This window comes from Falco naumanni, chromosome 7 (assembly GCF_017639655.2).
Source record: "Falco naumanni isolate bFalNau1 chromosome 7, bFalNau1.pat, whole genome shotgun sequence".
Classification (NCBI taxonomy): Eukaryota; Metazoa; Chordata; class Aves; order Falconiformes; family Falconidae; genus Falco; species Falco naumanni.
In genome coordinates, this window is record NC_054060.1 from 19,166,299 (window position 1) to 19,187,313 (window position 21,015).

Below are 21,015 nucleotides of genomic sequence, written 5' to 3' on the forward strand. Positions count from 1 at the left end.
GTTATGTACATATAATAAAACGTGCATTTTTAGAAACATTTATGCTTTGAATAATTAGCAAGAATTTATCGTGACAATCCCTTGGGTACATTAGATTGTATAATAATAATTCTAATGATGCTAATTTTTTGTTTGGAAGCTTTCATGTACAGCTGATACAATGACTTCTGCACTGGGTATATTTCTTAAGATCAGTGGGGGTTTTTGAGGCTGATACTTTAGTGAAAGGACTTGGATTTCAGTATATGTCAAAGAAGGTAGGCTGTAGGTTGATCTTAACTGCACATACTGGAGAAAAATAAAAAAAGATTGCTGTTCTTTTTCAAAAGAAATGCAGAATCCTGTTCCAACTTCTTATTATGCTTATCTTTTCTAGAATCTGCTTTAGAATTGAGGAGCAGGTGCAAGTAATTTAGGAAAAAGTTCAAAGAGCAATATTCATGAATCAGAGATGTTTTAAAGTTCAGTTTTTCTAATACAACAGATGAACCCAAATAGCCTTAATCCTGTTCCATATTGGTACCACATAACAATCATATGATTGTGATTAAACCATTTTTATTGTTTTTGGTGCTTGGTCGAACAGATTTGTTTTTTTAAGTTGTATTGGAGTTCTTTCCACATCCCATCTGGTGAGCTTATTTTAGAGATAACAGATATTTTCTGATTTAAAATATATTATAAATATATATACATATATAATTATACATATTATATGTATATTATATATAATTTATATGTATTTATAAATATAATTATGTGATTTATGAATATGTTTATAAATTATATGTAATTGATATATATTACATATAATATGTGTATTTTATTATATTATATAAACATATAATAAAATATATATGCATTTACCTGTCATTCCTTAATAAGGGATAGTATCAAGGATATTTTGGAGCAGAAATGGGAGAGGTGGAGACCCGTAACATTTTTTTGTGCATATAAGTTGAACTTCCTGGGGTTTAAGTCTGTTACAAAGAGTTTGCACTATTATATGACACACAGCATCAATTTGAAAATAGAAGATTTACTAACACTGACAACATTTTACCCAATTATACTTAGTTTCAAGTGGCTTTCCACGGTTGGATCAATGGACCTTGCTTTTGGGTTGATCATTTTAGAGGGCTGTTCTGCTGAAACAAGTGATGTGGAAGTGTGAGCAAACAATGCAGTATTCTGAATTCCTGCATCTTTGTTTTAAAAACTTTTTCATAGGCTGCTGTTACAAGGTGGTGCATAGTGGCAAGGGCTCCTTGGAAATGTTGGGCATACTAGTGCCTAACTAGTACGATTGTTAACCTGGTTAACCTACTTGTTTCCTTTGTGGCCAGCGTCTCTACTGATGCCAAGATTATTTTATTTTTTTCTGCATGGATAGTAAAGGAATTTGTAAGGAAGGGAACTAGAGTGACTCCTCACAAACATGGCTTTGTTTTTAGCGTTATTCTTTAATTGTTATGAAATAATAATAATAAAATAGGTGGTGAGTTTTTTTGTCTGAAGTGCTTCTTGGATGTTCAGAAATAGAATGGTTATGAACATACAGCAATGTTATGAATACCTGGTGTTAGATCAGGGAGTTATCAGTGCTGTGATGTACTTTAGGCAAAAGCTTATTAATGATCTCGACTAGCAGATACTTAAAAGGCATTTCTACACTAGTTACGGGGCTGAAGATAATACTTCAGGCTTTGAGATGGACAATAATAATGTGAGAAGTTGTATTCAAACACTTTTAAAAATATTATTTTAAAAAAGAGTATGTGGCTTATGAACAAAGAGAAAAAGCAAAAGGGGGAAAACGGTGTTTAGTTCACTGTATTTGAAAATATTTGTTACTGTTTTGAAGTATTCCAGTTCAACCTAATCTATGGACACTTCTAAAAGGTTAATGTTCAGGCAGGTAACTATTGTGCCATTTTTACATGTCTTCCAGATTACTGATTCAGGGAGTAAAAGTTCATGGAAGGGGCTCATTCAATAATAATTGTTCCATTTTAGATACAGCATTTACTTTAAAATCGTGGAAGTTGATGAGTAGAGTAACCACAGTAGAATGGTGGCAGTGATTTCTTTCAGAAACTGGTATGAAAAGTTTTGATGTAATCTGCTCTAAAGACTTCAGTGTTGTTTTTCTTTAAAGCTGCTGAGTTGGTATCACCATGTAATTAGAAGATTTCACAGACTGCATTTCAGAATAGACTATCAGTTCAATTACAATTTGTTTACTCAGTTCATACCATTTAATATAGTCTTGAATAATTAATACTTTACTATTCCTCTTCTGAGAATTGAATTAAATTTGCATAATACAATATGTTGTCTTTTCTGATTTGAAGTTTGAGTATTAGGATCATGTTTATGCTTACAGAAAAATTATGTAACACTTAAATTTCATTATCGCATACAGAGGAACAACCAATATGGCAATTCTGTAATATTAGACATCTGTCAAAGTATGGTGAGTGTTAGTTAATAATGGCAGTTCAGTTATCAGATTCTTAATCTCTTTCACTGTTACTTGTCCATTTGCCCGAGTAATCATTTATTCTACTTCCTGTCCCTTTAATTGCGTATTAATGGTCTTGGCTCATGTCATTATACAGTAATCACTTTCAGCAGTTAAATATGTGATTTTTTTTTTTTTGCCTTTGCTTTTCATTACACAGATAATAAATACATCAAATGATAATTCCTAGATCAAGGAAAAACAGGACTGTAAAGAGGGGATCAGTTTGGTAAGAATATCTTAGTTCAGTTGGAACGTTTTTCCCACTGATGTGACTGTGATACAACCTATTTTCTTTAATGAAAAGTAACAAAACTCCTGTTTGGATTTTGAAGTATGTGTGTTGCAATTATGTTTTCTAGTTTATAAATGTTGGGTTTCTGTTTCAGAACTCAACACAGACTTTTATTCAAATAAAAATTAATTGCGCTTTTTTCTTGAGCGTTTAAGATGATGTCTGAGTTTGGCATAGTAGAGGCAATGTATGTAACTTAATGTTTAAATATTTTTCCATTTTTTAGTAAGTGTACAGGTTTTTTTCTGAGGCTTACTCTGTGTAATCAAATGGTGTATATTTTTCAAAAAAAATCTTAATTTTGTCTAACAGGGAAAATATTCCGATAGTTTAGACTAACCTAAAACAATAGCGCTTCGTTCACATAAAAAACATCTTCATGAAAACCAAGGGATCTGATCCAGAAGTCCAAGAGAACAATTACATGGGCTTTAAAGGATTTGATTAATTAAAGGACAAAGCTTGAAGTGTTTGTCTTTACTGTATGTAGCTGTTTGACAGCTGTTTGGTTTTCTTTTTCAGTTTTTTTAACTGCTGGGAACTTGGTAATTGCCTTCAAACTACTTGTTCTGATGGCATTAATTTTAGTTACTTAATCTGATCATAAATTTAACCCAGGAAAGGAGATCTTGTAACCAGTAACATCACCTGCAGCCTACATGTGTTTGCATTTCAGAGAGTTCTTTTGTGCAAACCACAAGAGTATGACATCATTCTTCAGAATAATCTTGCTTTTATCCTTCGCTTTATTTCAAGCTTTTTATATGTGAAACTATAAAATGTGGGCATTGGTCTACAATATGTAGCTATTGATTCTTAGGATAAATAATTATTCGTAACTTTATTGTAGGCACAGTTTATCTTAACAGTTACGCACTTGAGACTTTCTTTTATTGATTTATTCTCTATTGACAACAGCTACTAGTAGATAATATTGCTGTATGTTATGTGCCGGTATTTTTGGGGCAATGTTAACCCATGAGACTGTATTTATTAAAAAACCCCCACATTTAAAACCAAACCTAACAGATAAGCTGATAATACCTTAGAAATGGCCAGTTAAGACTTTATGAAGGTAGGAACACATTTGTCTTTTAAAGTATGATACTGTTCCTGGCAAGGTGTTCTTGAAAAGCATATTTATGTATATTTGTTAGCTTAATTGCACGACCTTAATGTGCTGATCTTGCTCTTTTAGCTTTAACCCTGACTAGAAAGCAAATGCAGAATCAGGACCTTGGTCTGTTAAGTAGAAAACACACTCTGATTTTTATGCTCTTTAAAAGCCTCCTTCCTAATTATTTTTAATTTGGTGTAAATAAATGTTTCTACGCTTAGTAATTCTTACTGATTCTGTACTGTGTCCCTATCTTCTTTCCTTTTTCCTCGTCGTGTGTTGCACCGAGTGGAGCTGAAGTGCAGACACGTTGTTTGGTAGGGTACAAATAGGGTGTAAAAATACCGGACACATCCAGTCAGAAATCCCAGCGTTATATTGGTTGTGTATCCTTGTCTCTCAACAGCTAGACTCATCTCACGACCTGCCAAGTGCTGGAGAATGGTGGCTGGCTCCTGGCACCAGGCATGCTGTTACTTAGAGCAGCTTAAATTTTGAGTATGAAGGTCACGACATAAAAAGATTTTCTCATATCCCCAAATCCCCTCAGTGGAATTTGGGTGTGCCTGTGAAGTTGGCCTGTGAGCCTTTAGGATTGGGAAGAAAACATGCTCAAAGTTAAAACAGTGCCTATGAAGCCAGTCCGCAGGCATAGCTTCTGTTTGCTTCTTGCAAGTAGAAGGGACAAAACCTGGGAGTTCTAGGAAGACTGGTATCTGTCGCCACAAGTAGCTACATTACACCTAATACAGAAAGAGCAGAGTCCTCTGATTTTGTATATGAAACTGAAAGTTGTCCAATTATTACCAAAAGGTACATAAATATTAGCAATATTATGAGAGTTCTTGGGAATCTGTTTTTTTTTTTGAGAATTTCCATGCAGTTACGCTAATAGAAGGTAGAGCACTTGATCAAAAACAAAAAGGGAAAGATAACTTTGCATCTGGGATCTTTGCGTTCCCACTGGTCTGCCATTCCAATAAAGTGAAGAGGAACTCTGCCTCTTCACAGGTACTAGGGAGTCTCTGTGTGTTGGTTTGCTAGGTTTTGATAAAAGTGAAGCAGCATGTTTTTAACTCTGCGGTTGGTATTGGAATCGGAATGGTATTGTTTAGGTCATGTAGTGATAGGTAGTGCAGCTTATTGCCTCTCATCAGGGAGCTGTATTAAAATGGTTTATTTAGGGTGGCATTTTTACAATCAGTGTTCAGGTCTAGTTCAACTGAGGAGATCTTAAAAAAAAAAAGTAAGAATATGAATTTTATTTAAATTGAAACAATTCTTTATTTCAAACAAGTGTTAGCTTTGAAATACCTTTGAATGACAGATTGTAATCCTGTAAATGTAATGATATACTTAATATTTGTGTGTGAAAATTCAGTTTATAATAGTTGGGAGATGATGAAAGCATTACCGTTTTCCTATTTCGGTGTTATTGGTAAACTACACTGTTCATGAGCTGTTTAAAAGGTAATTCAAATGTATGGCATAATAGAGGAAAACTGGACACACCCCTCTTTTTAGGCTTTGTTTGAATCAATGTACTGGTCAGAATAAAATTTAAGAGGTTCAAATACACTTACCTTAAAGATTCTGTGGGTTTGGGGTTGGTGGGATTTTTTGGGTTGGGTTTTTTTTTTCATTTTTTCAAGACAACTTATATGTAAGACGCTGTGAAGCAGGTATTCTGTGCATATTGGAAATTCTGTGAAGTTATTTCCTTTGGGTGTTTTTTAAGCATCAGAAGTAGCATTTGGTTTTTAGCCAGGTTTCTGAGGGAAAGCTGATTCCTTAGATGATGTTACCTGGTCAGACTTGTTGCTGACACTTGTATCTGTAAGCCCACCTGGGCTGGGGTAGCTGCCATTCCACATCTTGAACATACTGTAGGCCTTTGTGGGGTTTTTACCTGTTTGGCCTTTTGTGTAAGTGCATCTTATGGTATTAGGTACTGTTAGAGCAATTGCTGCATCTGAATCTGCAGGTAATATTTTTTGTTAAGTCATATGACCTACCAGCCTCAGAAGGGATGGCTGTAAACTTAATAGGGTTGAAGAGATGTGATTTCAATTTCAGCATCTCTTGTAGACAATCTTTTAATGACTTGAGAGAAATCAGTGAGCTAGCTCTGTGCTTGCTGAATAGGGGCAATGTTTTCTTTGTTGCCTATTCAGCCTATGAAATAGAACAGGAACTGCCTCTCGTGTTTTGGTACATGTTTAGCACAGGGATCTTTGAGAACCCTTCGTGTGCTGCTGTAATACAAACAGCAAATTTTTGTGGACGTCACAATAAACTGCTTTGATTTTTACAGCTAAAACGCTGCAACAGGTTTTGCATTGAATATCCTGATTTGGTGTGCTCAGTAATATTCATGAAGGCTTCAGTCTTAATGTGCTGTGTAAGCAGTAATAACATTCTTGCTTTGGAGTATAATTCTAAAAATATTTCAAAAGGGGTAGCGTAAGATGAAAATGAAATTGAAATTTATACATGGATTTTTGTGCTGTTTTGCTGTAATTTCCCTTTGATTCCAGCTCCTCTCCCATTCCTTCAGCCTAAGCTTGCATTTCATCCTTCCTGTACCTTGGCTTCTGGACTTGTTAGTACTGTTTCTCTCACTCCCAGACCAGCCCATTTTATAATTTCAGAGTTTGAAATCGAGGAATTCGGCCTTGTGGAACTGTAAAAAGGCTAAAATCCAACAAAAGCAGTTATTGGTAACAAGTGATAGCAAGACTCTTAAATCTATTTCAATTGAAGTAAACCTCAGATTCTATCAAAACACATTAAAAAAATGTGAAGTCTGAGATATGGTCGTTTTGAGGTAATGCCTCTTGGATTATTTGGAAAGATCACCCTTGTCTTCAGACCTAGCCTTTGGAATTTAATGTGATTAGTCCTGGGATTTAAAATTTACATTGCCAGTGATGAGGTATACTACTTAGGTGTGTTTCCAAAGAGTTATCAAGGTATATATTAATGTTTTATATTAATTTTTAGTCAATATAAACTTTAATAATGAAAAATTACAAGATGAAACATAGAAATTAAGCGTGGCTGTTAATTTAGCAATGAGTACTAGTATCTGGTGTTCTGTGCTGTATCCTGATTCATTTAAATTTAAAATGTTTTAAAATCTAAAGATTTTACTGGAAAGCAACAGTTGTATTAGCTGATCATTTCTGCTAATTATGTCAGATTATAAAAAAGATTTTTTTTAGTTTTACAGGTTTTGTTTATTCTTCTGCATAGGGTCAGCTTTACCTGCTGGTGACAGACCAGGGCTTTCTTACAGAAGAGAAAGTTGTCTGGGAAAGCTTACACAACGTGGATGGGGATGGAAATTTCTGTGATTCTGAATTCCACTTACGGCCTCCATCAGATCCTGAAACTGTCTACAGAGGGCAGCAGGATCAAATAGATCAAGTACTGGATTTCTGCTTTTCTATTGTATTTTTTCTGTTTGTGACTATATATAACAATCAGTATGCCTTTTTAGGCATATATATGTACGTATACTTACACAGATGTGTATGTATGTGTACTCATGTATATATAGAACCTAAAAAAAAATTCTTTAGATACTTAGGTTGGGGTTCCCAAAAGTGCTACTTTGAAGTATTAGCATGACTTCAAGGGAGGAAGACTAAGACCAGCTGTGAATAGTTTGGAAAATCTGATTTTAATCTCTCATCATCCAGTTCTGCAAAGAACTTATTCAGGTGAAATGTCACATCTGCCTTGTATATGGAAACAGAAACAGCACCGTGGAACTCCTCATGCCATAACAAATTTGTTTCAGGTCACTAATATTGTCATAACTGAACTTTGCCTTCTGATGCCCGCTTTGAATGTAGGACAAAAACCATAGCAGATTGTGTCCGATGGTGGTTATTTGTTATTCTTAACTGTGTCTAATAGTTAGCAGAAGTTGTCTGAGACAGGACTTATTTGTACCAGTTAATGCATAAGCACATGGTAAGACTAAGCTCCTTGGAAATCTTACATTCTGAATGAGCAAAATAAACATATAATAATCACCATAACTGCTTTTAAATACAGAGAGGGATGAATAAGCAGATGCTTTTTAATAAATTCAAGCACTATCTCTCTCTTGCCAAATAAAGAATCTGGCAAAGATAACCGGGCTAGTAATATCTTGAGTTGCTGTCTGGATATATCCAAAACTACCTTTTGATTATTTTCTCATCTGCTTAGGAGTTAGTGTTCGTTATTGTTGTACTCTCAACACTGTTCAGTAAAGTGGGGCTAATACTCTATCAAACATAATCAGTGTTAATTAGAAATAGCAAATTGCAGAGAGAGCTTTAAAATCTTCTACCTAGAACTGGTATGAGCCGACACTGTCTTTTGCTGCTGCCCAGGTAATGGAATTTAAACCTGAAAGCAGGGTTTGTGTTTACAGCTTTCAGTTTACAGTTTGTAATCAGCTTTTGTGTTTACACAAACAGCTACGGTATAGGCACCTGTTTTCAGCCTTTCTGCAGTTCAGGTTATGAACAGGTTCTGAAACAAAGTCCCGTTTCCCATGAGGTAATATATTTGAAGATGAGGCTCTGAGAAAAGTGATGCTGCTGTTTATCTGCACATTCTGAAAAAGTCATTTGATATGTCTTGACTCCTTCTGTATGTAGAAGAGCATTAATAAACAAGTTTACTTTTTAGGATTATCTGATGGCATTGTCTCTACAACAAGAGCAGCAAAATCAAGAGATCAACTGGGAACAGATCCCAGAAGGAATCAGTGATCTAGAGCTAGCAAAGAAGCTCCAGGAGGAGGAGGACAGGAGAGCTTCTCAGTACTATCAGGAGCAAGAGCAAGCAGCTGCTCAGGTCCAGGTAAGAAAGCATTATCACCGAATATGATCACAAGATTTAGAGAGTAACTCAATAGTTACATAGACACATCTACATTTGTAAATGTTTGACACTGGTAAGACTGCTATTTACATTCTGTACAGCAACTGATGAGACTAATAATATAGGGATCTTAAGAAATATGCTATAGTTGTTGGATTATTTATGCAGATACGGCAGTTGCTGCCACTTAAATACTTTAAAGCAGGCCTAACCTAAATGAGGGTTTCATTCATACTGTTTCAGTTGGAATGATGAGACGAGTTGATACATAAGGTTACAAAGCTTGTATTAGCTAATAGTTTACATTACTTACAAAATAGCATTCAAATAAGAGAGTTTTGATAGTAGTCAGTTTTGCCTTTATTGTGTCTTGCAGAGGTTTGTTGCTGTACATTTTCAGGTGTTTCAGTGAGTGATATCAGGTGAATCTGTTCAGTCCAGTTTCAAATTGGGAAACTAACAGTTTCTCCCAGTACACCTTTCTGTCCCATCCCCATAAGCAGTTGCATTCAAAATGCTTGGAAAATATGATTCATGCACATGTATATACAAAATTGCCATATAACTGAATAGTATAAAGATATATATATATAAACTGAACATATAACTTGGACACTCTTGTGTGCAGGAGGCAATATTTAGGTTCAAGTTCTGGATTCAGAGAGTTCTTAACTGCTGAAGACTTTTAAAACAGATTTTATTTACAAATAACATAAAAAAAAATCTGCATGAAGGCTGAACCTTTGATGGCCTGAAGCAATTCAGAGCCATTAATTGGTGTGCTTGTTAAGCATGAAACAAGAATTTTGACAGTTGAAAGTTGTATTCTTTTCACTGCTTGTTGCTTTAATAGAATCATCAGTAGCTACTTCTAAGACAAAGATTCACTACTGCTGGCTGCAGAAAGGTAGAAAGAACCGAAGAACCTCCTTAACAGGACTTAACAGCATGCTTTTTTGCAGCTATGAATGGATAACAGCTCGAATAGATGATGGAAGTAACAAAAAATATTACGTTCGTATACCAACCCTCTTGCCAAGTTCTCAACTAGTTTCTAGTCACAAAAGCTGCTGCTTTGTGATGTCTGCTGTCTAAAGCAATGCTTTCACTCTGCAACTTCTGAAAAGTGGATTATGTTGTTATAAAAGAAACTAGCAAAAATTCCAGTACAGTAATATAAAGTGCCAGAAAATACTTGAAGCCAATTTTTATTATTGAAACAACTGGTCTGAACACGTGGACACAATAGAAAGGACACATAGGACTTGAAATACGTTTTCAGCTGACTTCATCTTTTTTTGAAATAAGAACTGGCAGTTCTGGAGTATTTATACAAAAAGTCCCCACCTGAATTGAGCTGTTTGCATAATAGTTAAACTTTTGTTTGTGAACTTGAACATGAGTAATACTTCAGATTGCATCTACAATGATGTTTGTTTTATTCAAGATTTTATTTTTTCTACATAGCAGGTGCAAGGTGCTGCTTCTCCAGCAAGCGGAAGACAATCTGGGAGTAACGAACGCAAACGTAAAGAGCCTCGAGAGAAAGAGAGAGAAAAAGAGAAGAACAGCTGTGTTCTCTTGTAATAGAAAATGGATTTAGTCTGGAGCCAAGTGCATGTCCTCAGAAGCAAAAACAAGGAGTAAAAAGGAAGACAAACCCGTTACATGCCGCCTGTGCCTGATTACCCCATGGATTTTGTTCATGTTTCAAGAGAGGATGGGTGACTTTGTTACAATCACACAGACTTTCTTCAAAGTCATAGCACGTGCTGCTCAAGATGGAATTCCAAGTCACAGTGGGATGCGGCTGTGCTTTGAGTTAGTCGTAAGAAATACTGCACCTTGTAGCTGAACACACAAGTCATGGCAAGTTTTGTGTCAGAGTGACATCCATTACTCATTACATCAGTTAGTAAGCTATTTTATCTTCTACTTAAAACAAAGGAGGTAATTTGTTTTGTGCAAGACTTTTTCCTGAAGTCTGTACACTAGCACAACAGAGTTCTGTGTTCCTTACGTGGTATGAAACTATATCTTAGGCTGGGTATAGTCTTCACAACACAAGAGCCCAAATAACAGCTGGGCACTGCCTCCTCAGTGTGTCCAGATTTCTTTGCTTCTGGATCTGGTATGTTCGGTTTTTTGAACCCAGATTTATACTGTGTTACTGCTGTCGTTGCACCTCCTGGCCAGCTTTCTTGCCCCAAGAATATGTGACTCGATAGGCAACGTACAGAAAATTGTCACAGAGAATGGGGCATTTATTAATAAGCAAGATGAATATTGTTTGCTTTTCTTGCAATTACAAACTGGGTATGGCAACTCAGATGTTATCAGGGTTAAACAAGTAATTTTATAGTAACTTCTTTTTCTTTTAGCATTTTTTTCTCTTGTAGGTAAACTGGACCAGATAAGTTCTTATTTATTGACCTCTCCATATGATAGGTGAATGATGAGAGGAAACTAAGGTCTATAATAATCATTATTCTATGTAAGAATGCAGAGTTAAAATAACTATCTATCTGCCTTTTTTCCAGAAGTACCTTGAACTTTAACATGTTAACATGTCCACTTGTGTATTTAAGCAAGTGTACTGTAGCTAAAAACACACTCTGTTTGTTTTATAAATCATAAATCCTTAAAAAGCACACTTCTGAAGGGTGAGAGAGGAGCGAGGCTGCTCTCCAAGGTTGTTTGGGAAGGTGGTCAGATGTATAATTTTGTTTTTTAAATCACTAATTTAGAATTTTTGGAAACCAGATTTTTCTAATTTATGGGAACCAAATAAACATGTTGTGTCTTGTAGTATTTATAGAACACAGAAACAGAATACTTGCTGAATTTTGAGGGAACCACAGATCTTCCTCCACTTCCATTAAATCAATAACAGTTACCTTCTTGCTGAACCTTTTTGATAGAAATTTCTATTTAGCAATTTGTAGATACTTTTGAAAAAGGCTGCTGCTCCTGGAGAAGCTATGTATTCATGCTCTAAGCCTGGGTAAGTGCATTAGTATACAATAATCTGTGAAAGCTAAAGCAGCCAGGTGGAACACGACATTCCTGGGTTTGGATGTTTGGAGAGTTTCCGTAAGAGAGAGGGTGTCTAAACACAAGCCCACTGGTAAAAAGCCACTTGGAAATTATTTCAAGTGGACTTGCTGTGGTGATGGGAACCAGTCATGACATAAATCTGTTACAAACCTAGAATGAAAATTAGATGGATAAAGGAAGAATGTCTTATTAACTAAAGAGCCAGTTTGTATCACTTTTTTCTTCCATGCCTTTTTATCTTCCCCCCCCTCACTTTTATTAGAATTCACATTTATAATAAGTAATGAACAGTAGGAGGTCTCTAATATGCAAACTGAAAATTTAAAAATTTCTCTCTCTAGAAAGTCACACCCAGAAAAATAACTATAATACTTAATGTATGCAGTTCAGATAATTTTCTGTGTCAAAGCAAAGGTTGATGTCTGCCTTCCTTTGCAGCAGCCTAACTTCTTCAAACAAATTAATGATGGAGGATCACCAACAATGACTTACCTACTTCAAACAGATCAGAAAATATTCCAATAGTGTCAATAACAGAGACTTTAAGCCAGAATGTTGTTTAAAAACATTCTGTTACTAAGATTTTTCCAAATTTGTGTATTTACATTTATTTATTGACCTTGAAAAATAAATATGTCGAGCTAAATGTTTGTTATCTTATTTTACTTTCAGTGACAGTATTGCCACTTTAAATTCTTTTTTTGAACAAATCTAGCTAGAGCAGGCATCTTGGCTGTTGGGGATTTCTTTATGCCTAGGATACTTGCTCGTATTAGAAAAACTCACGTACCATTTCCCGTTTCAGACAGACGTGCCTGAAACCTAATATACTGTAGTTATGGTAATGTTATCACTTGGTCACAAAGGAAGAAGAGTTAAATGCCAGTGCTCATCGTGAAGTCTGAACTCCCAGATAATTCAGGGTTTTTTTCAATAAAAGACCGAAGGGTTTCAGGTTGTTTGAGATGGCAGGCATGCTATTCACACAGTTAATGTCCTTCTTTCTTCGCAGGTCTTGAATCTTGGGAAGAAAGGTAAAGAATTCCTGAAATCTAGGGCATTGTTCTGCATGAGTTGAGCTTGTTAGTAGCAAAAGTTACAAGCAGATGAGCTTGGTAATATCCAAAATAAAATACATCTGGAAGCTTATCTGGAAGCTTAACTTACACCCTACTGTGACTAACCATTCCAAAAGCAACTGTCGCAGTTGGTATCTATGACAGTATCTGATGATCAAAAAAATCTGAACAGAATTGCTTTTATCTGTAGTAGTGAGCTTGGAAAACAATATTATAAAATATTCATGGAGTACCAGAAAGACTATGTCTATTTCTGACTCTTTACTTCATTTGCCTCTTTTTTTTTTTTTTTTTAAGCTCATGTTCTGGCAGAAGGGTACAGATTTATACTTTAAATCTGTGTACACAATTTAGCATGCACATGCTCTAAATACCTACATAATATATATGAAAGTGTCTGGAAAAGTAGAGTAGAACTTGTTTTCCACTAGATAAAAGCTAGCACAGAAAACAATCATAGGATTTTTCTTGTTGCGTTGTACTTGTGAATTTTTTTTAAAAAAAGTTAAATGCAAGTATTCTTAAAATTAGCAACAAATTGAGCACTGCCATAGTGATAAATGTTTTTCTAAAAGGCACTTTGTAAATGCTCGGATATACCACTTCCCTTGTGACACGCATATGGAATCCGCAGTACAACAAAGTGGATCCAAAGGAAGATTGTAACACCAGAGGGATGAGATGATTATTCCTGAAAAATCACTTAAACACAATGCAAAAAATATATTTTGTAGCTAGCCGTCTAGTTAATGCATTAAAGTGTGTGTTCAGCTTGTCTGTACAGAGCTCTTCTTGTGGATCACAGGGACACAAGCAGCTAGAAGCGAAGCATATGCTCTTCCGTGTATCCTTGCATTGGATTGCCAGCCAATCTCTACACTCACTCGGTATTTCACGTTATTGTCAAATGTTTCTTCAAACTTGTACACACAAGTTCTTGAAAAAATTTTCCAGTCTGTAATAAAAGGCAATTTGAGTTCTTGAAATGGAATCTTTTGGTGTATTCAGCAGGAAATACTCAAAAGGTGAAGCTGATGTACAACCTTTCTTCTTTCCTGCTACAATAGATCGGTAACCCAAAGCTAGCTCGTTGCCTACATCAGCTTTCTTACTATTAGGATGCTTATTGTAAGTTGTTGACGTTTATACAAAGTACATCCTTAAATACATCATACTGAATTAAAGAGCTGTATTTATTTTATATAAAAGTAGTCTTTTTTTAAGGTTGTAACCTTAAGCAGCAGGTGACTCAGGAAATGCAAGTTAAATGATGCAATATTCTCATTAGAAAGCATATTAGAGAGAAGCAAAAGTACAAAGCCTTAGTTTGATTGCAATATAACACTCACATTTTTTCCATCCGCTCTGTGATAGTGAGACCTCGGTAACAAGAAAAATCTGACACTGAAAAATGTTCAGTGATAGCAAATATCACATGCAAGAACTTAAACGTATGCATTTAATCTTGTGATTCAGCACATTTACTCTTTTTTTTTTTTTAAGCATAAACAGCAATAGACTGTTAGCAGAATTGTTTTGAGTGGGAAAATTTGGTGAGTTGAATGATGCTTTCCTCATGCAAAATCAATCACTCATAGAAGTCCATTTGATGTTAATTTCCATACTGTTTCCATATAGCTCTGTGTTCACAGCTTGTTCTTACACTTGTCCAGTAGAAAAGCAACGTATTTAAGCTCAGCTGTCATCTGCTCTGGGAAGAAGTGCTGTAGGGAAATGCTGAGGACTAGGAAAGTCCCTCCACCACCTCTTGAGATTGTGTAGGGATTGATTTGTCCCCAGTTTTGCTGTTCCTTGAGCCACAGCTGAATTCTCTGCCTTTACAATTCCTTTTCTGGTTTGTAGGATTACTTGCACGCGTGGAGAGGCTTCATGTGCTGAAATGAGCAATTCCTTGGATTTTTAGCTCGAGAACTTTAACTACCTGGTTAATTATCTGTAGAATACAAGATCCCGCATTTTCCTCTGCTTGACAGCATAGGAATGTTTTCAACTAAATGTTGTTTGGGCAATCCAGAGGAAACAATTTGCTGAATTCACTGAGGGAATGGCCAGTGTGCTGATAGCACAGTGGGCTGGCAGCGTCCGCCCCTGTACGCACTGTGCTGCCTTCATGCTTCTAGGTCAAGGCTAGCTGTTCTGACCCCCTGGTAACTCCAAAAAGGATTCTATTAAATGTCAGGTGTCTACTGCTCAGTTTTGGTCTTTATGTCAGCTGTTGCCACTGTGACCTCTCTGCACCTGGAGAGTTAGCCCCAGACAATTTGTTGAAACCTGAAAGTTCTTTACTGCCTTTACAATTCCTTTTCTGGTTTGTAGGATTACTTGCACGCGTGGAGAGGCTTCATGTGCTGAAATGAGCAATTCCTTGGATTTTTAGCTCGAGAACTTTAACTACCTGGTTAATTATCTGTAGAATGCAAGATCCCGCATTTTCCTCTGCTTGGCAGCATAGGAATGTTTTCAACTAAATGTTGTTTGGGAAATCCAGAGGAAACAATTTGCTCAGTTGCAGTACCCGACTGAAAAGTTTGCTAGCTTAGTCTACAAAGTATGCTTACAAAATAATTTACTGTAACAAAATGATGAAAAGGAAGGCATCTGTTTCCCTAAATCTAATCCGATGGTGAAACATGAAGTAAGGCCCTGTGAGGGCTTCCATCACAGAGTCACTCGTTGAAGGAAGCAGGGGTGCTGTGGCTGGCAGTCTCGCCGGGGCCAAAAGTGGTGAACTGTGGTGGCTTGACATGGTCAGACACTACGCCAAATGTACATAGATCTTGGGAGTGGGCAGGGACACAAACTCATCTATGTTTTATATTTATTTTTTTTAGTGAATCCCTTGAGAATGTCCTTTAGCGATGACTTATTTCAGTTTAGGTCCCATCCAGCTTAAGCGATACCTATTGTGAAACGCGGCAACGCGGGAGGTGACGTACCAGTGTCTCGGGAGGCGATGCCTTTAGCTCATACAAACTCAGATTCTCCATCACTGGGCTGGGACAAGCAATGGGATACTTGGTCTATCTCGGCGTGCACAGGCTTTTTAAGACTTAAGCTGTAATTTTTCACGGTGAAGATCATGCTAGGCAGTCTCAAAAATTTCACCTGACATCATTTAGTGTTTTTAGTTTTGTTCTAGATGTGTTTCAGAAAAAGCTGGGATAACTGGTATTTTTGTCCAAAACCTGTTGACTTTTGTACTGACCTCAGAAAGGGTCCAAACTGCACCTGGAAGGAACAGTCAGTGTGTCAGTAAACCTGAACGAGCAGAGTCACGGGTACGTCCTTGGGGTTTGCCACCTGTTTTGGGGAACTCCAAAATACAGTAAGAAAACAGAAAGGCTTCTCCCCTTTACATGAGCTGGCCTATGCAGTCGCTAACATGTGCGCTGGGTATTTCGTTCTTTAGGGCTTGCTGATGGGGTCCAGCCTGTGCAGCGGATGAGTTAAATGTTTCTCCTTGTAATCTAGCGCTGGGAACACTTCTGCCTTCAGACACAGAAATGATCCTGATAAAACCACAACCGACGCTTGGCAGCTCTGCCGCTTTTAAATACGAGAGCTGCAGAACAGTTACAGGAAAACTCTTAAATAAAGCTTTTTACCGTTGCAAGTACATTCTTTTTGGCGATGGTAAATTATAATAGTGAATGGGAATTATCAAGTCAGATGTAAGGGAAGATAATTGGTGTTAGCCGAGGCCGCTCAGTGAGTACAGAGTGGGCAGGCGTTGCGCAGGCTCAGCCGCGTTAGCCCGCGGGGGCTGGCTCAGCACCCCAGCTCCGTTACCGGCTGTTCACGCTGCTCGTGGGGATGCAGCATAGTCCAGCTAGGCACAACCCTGCCATCCTCACTGAGCTAACGCTAACGATGTTATACAGAGGACGTGACTATATGGACTTCTCCATGCAATGTATGAATTCCAAGTGCATACTGTCATTAAGCCCGTATTACAATTTATCATTTGTGCCAGCTCTCATAAAGCTAGCGGGATTCCTTCTGGCCATGCTATAAATGCACTTACTTTCTGTGAAAGAAATACAGAAAATTAGATGGCCGCTTTCCTAACAGATTTTGAAACTACCTTGAAATGTTCTTTGTAATACGGTCTTTTTCAGTCTTGGGGAAATGAAAGAATGCATAAAAGTTTCTGAAGAAATGTAATGATTGGACACAGTCCTTTTCTTGTCTTGTAGTACATCTATATTCAATATAATACTATTCAAAAAAAAAGCCCAACAAAACAACCCACCTCAACATTTGATTCTGCAAGAGAATGTTATATTTGGCTATATATGCCAGTCACCGTTTAGAGCTAACAAACAAACTGCTTCACCAGTAGCAAGCCTACGCTGTAGAAACGTCACTGGAAGGGTTTAATAAATTTTAGGAAAAGAATATTTCTAAACAAAATAATACAACGGTTTGGGTTTTTACTGTGGTCTGCTGTGAAGTGCAGTGGCCAGCAGATCAGAGCTGCCTTTCAGTCATTAGCAGTGGCTGACGGTGTCTTAGGATGCTTTTAAACTCCCAGGGCGGTATTGCAATGCTTAACACTTGTCCTAAATCTTTTTTCTATTAGATGTCTACCCAGTCCAACTTCATACTACCAGATGCAGCCACGAGCAGGAATGTGACATTTCAGTGTAGACTTAAGCAACCCAGTTTCACAATTTATTGTAATTGTTCGTAATTAATTACCAGTGTGTATCAGCTCTGCAAGCGGAGAGCTGGGAGAAACAGCCGAAATAAGCGGCTGAGCCTCCAACTTCAGCTGGAGCTTCCAAAGGGTGTTAAGGAAGGTGGTGACCAATACTGTTCTTCTGGAAAAGCTCAGACCAAATAAGAAAGTTTACCCTATGATGTTTCTGCTACTTTTTTTTAAAGAAGAAAGCCAGTGTTAAGGCCATCCTGTGTGTTTTTAAGAGAAAAAAAAAAACAGCTGAGTTTTGAATTCAATTGCATCTTCAGATTTACTAGCTCTTCAGCATGGTAGCTGTTCAGCATTTTATGCTTTTTTCCAATGGAACTTTGTTTTCTTTTCAGTCTTTTGGTGTCAGGGCATTAACTGGTCTCTTAATTTTAGGGCTTTTGTTACTGCAGGTTAACGAGAGCCAAAAGGAACTGTTGTGTATTAATGACTGGTTTTGTTTACAACCAAGTTCTAGTGAGTGAAGTCTTCAGACTGGGAGTTCAAAAGCAGGTTCTGTGTGAGGTGAAGCCAGCTGCAGCCCTGGTGGACTTTACAATTGAGTTATCTTTATTATAGGAAAACATTATTGCTGTGGAAATAAAATCCTCCTTTTGCTTGGAAAAGTATAGTAGCCAGTCATCTTTGAGCCCACTGCAGATAAGATACAGCGAACCAATGAACCTGCTTGTGAAGTTTTAAACTACTTATAATTTAGCATTTGCATTTTGTATCCTGAATAGTTGCAGTAATTCCATCTTTGCATTTCATGTACTCAGTTGACAGCCGCCTGCTTGCGCTTCTGGATTTCTTACATGCTTTCTCTTTGAGGCTGGCAAGCAAAAACGACTTCTGAGAACCCATTAAAGAAGTGACCCTAGGTACAGCGACTTCCAGGGAGAAATCTGTCGTAGCAAGCGTTTCCTCACCTGTGTTTAGATAACCCTTGCCACCACCAGCGCTGCTCCAGTTAAGGAGCGTCACTGGTCACACAGGTACAGCCCAGACGTTCGTTAAATAAGCAGGACTCTGGTTCTGACACAGTTTGTACTTGCAAAAAGAAACCAGTTAATACTTCTCCCCAGACTCCCATCAGATCGCGTGGGACAAATCCTGTCACTCGTGAAGGGTTGTTTCCCCCCCCCTGTATTTTTGCAGTGTATAATCACGGTTTATAACTCAAGCCTCAAAAAGTGATAGTGGTACTTAAACCTATAGAAAATACCAAGCATCTTGTTCTGTCCCACAGAAAGAAACTCCACGTATGTCGCTACCTGCTCAGTACTAGTTAAGTAAAAAGTCATGGAATGTTTTTTAATACCTTACACCTGCTTTGTTTATAAGGTCATGGAATGTTTTAATACCTGACATCTGCTTTGTTTATAAGGGAGTGAAAGACGCTGCCATCCGTCGCCTCACAATAACCCGATCGAGCTTTAATCTTACGTGACAAGGGGGGTTGGTTTATCTTTCGTGTTACAGCTTTCCGTGACAGAAGGTCTTATCAAAGTGTCCATAAATAAGTTTTCGTTATCTTTTTATCGGGTTAGTCAATGCATAGCTATTACTTGTCCAACTTTTTATAATCACCTTTTACATATACAGGGAAGCTTATTCAAGAAACTGCAGGTGAAACACATAGAAAGGAATCCGCTGCCCCTAGTTCTTCAGTGTTAAGTATTTGTTATCACAGTAACTGTCTTGACTGGCCTTTTTTAGAACGAAATTATTAAAAAAAAGCCCAAACATCCAACTGTGTATTTTAGGACTAGCGATGTCTTGCAGATGCCCTGCCTAGACCCCCCAGAATGGTACAATTGCTGCATTACATCAGCAGCGGAGCTGTGAGCCTGTTAGCCACCTAATGTTTACCTTGATCTCTAAATCTAATTTTAAAAGGGAACGCAAAAATAAAAGCTAATGCAAGCTACTGTAGATTGACCGAGAGAAGTGGAAGACATTTAAGTTTTTAACAACTGTATTAGAAGTGCATGACCTGATGAAGTCCAGTCATGCGGTGTTGTTTGTACCGATGTATGTGATGGAAATCCTTTTCATGTTACACTGTTATCCAGCATTGTAATGGCATCTACAAGTTCAACTACTGAATGTTTTGCATTTTAAAAGCCTTAATTGTTTATACTGTATTAATGTGTTTTTAAAGCCTATAAGGAAACAACATTTTCCTTGTAAATTGTTAAAATAATTTTGAACGCAAATAATTTTCAGAGAAGTCCAGTTCTGTATCTTAATACCCCTTTTTGTTTGTGTACCACGAAAGAAAAACTGTTAAATTCTGTTACCTTTTAAAAAATGTCTCCAGTTATCAGCCTCTCTTATAGTTTGTCTTTACCCTATTGAGATATATTTTGGTTAAGTCTTCTGAAATTCATTGTATGTTAATAAATTTAAGTGAGCAAACTTAAGTATTTCATTTAGGTATTTATGTTCTTCACTAATAATAAAGGTTGAATGAAATCACTAAAAAAAAAAATATCTTGCTCTGGAAAAGGATAGACTTCTGTTATCTAAGTATTTTATAAATTCAAAGGTTTTGGCAGTATTTTCAATCAGGTTTTCCCCCTTATCATCCTAGTTGTTTAAGTGAAATATCTACACATGCACGATCACATTTTCATTTAACTGAGCAAAAAAAGTCAGGAAATGTTATTTATACCTTTTAAAGTTGGAATGCACATTAGCCCTGTTCACTGCAGGCAAGATACCAGGTCACATATCAAAGCTTTAGTTTTGTACCTCTCTGTTAGCTTTGTCTTTTAGAGTTATAAAATTTCATATTTCCCATTTGATCCATGAGCCGCTATAAATTAATCTTATGGCACCTATTTCACTTGTATGTATTGTCACACCTGATGAAGTACAGGCTGCGGCCAAATGGATATGTACTTTTTAAAATGCATTAACTTGTACTTTCTCTTGGAAACTCCTGCAAAAACAAAGTCAGTACATTGAACTTCTTGGATTTTTCTTGTTCAGTAAGGACTGAACAACAGAGAAGATACTAAATGCATCAAGGTAAGTTACTGGAGGAGTGTGTCCTGACACACTTGCTGATACAGCATTTTGTCTTGTGAATATTCACAAAGGATTAATTATAGAAAAATGCTGTTATACCAGGTTTTTCCTCTCCTCCCATCTTTCCTGAAAGGCTACTTACTCAACAATTTAGTTTAACTTATTTTCTGCTACTTTAATTCCTCTGGAACACTGCAATACTTTGCAGTTCTTCCACACAGCAGAAAGACTGTAACTGAGGTTGGCAGAGATCCACATGCAACATCAGCATGTTCTTACTGGCTCTTGCCTTAAAATTCATAATATAAATAA

General features: G+C 36.9%; 1 protein-coding gene across 1 annotated transcript in view; it reads left to right on the forward strand.

Moving 5' to 3' along the window:
* Window positions 1-20,093, forward strand: part of MINDY2 (MINDY lysine 48 deubiquitinase 2) — a 39,899-nt gene extending 19,806 nt beyond the window's left edge. Inside the window, exons 7-9 of the mRNA XM_040601940.1 lie at window positions 7,192-7,365; window positions 8,626-8,799; window positions 10,288-20,093. Of these exons, the coding sequence (XP_040457874.1) occupies window positions 7,192-7,365; window positions 8,626-8,799; window positions 10,288-10,407 (468 nt within the window). The 3' untranslated portion in view covers window positions 10,408-20,093. The remainder of the gene's footprint in view (window positions 1-7,191; window positions 7,366-8,625; window positions 8,800-10,287) is intronic.
* The last annotated feature ends 922 nt before the right edge of the window (window positions 20,094-21,015 follow it).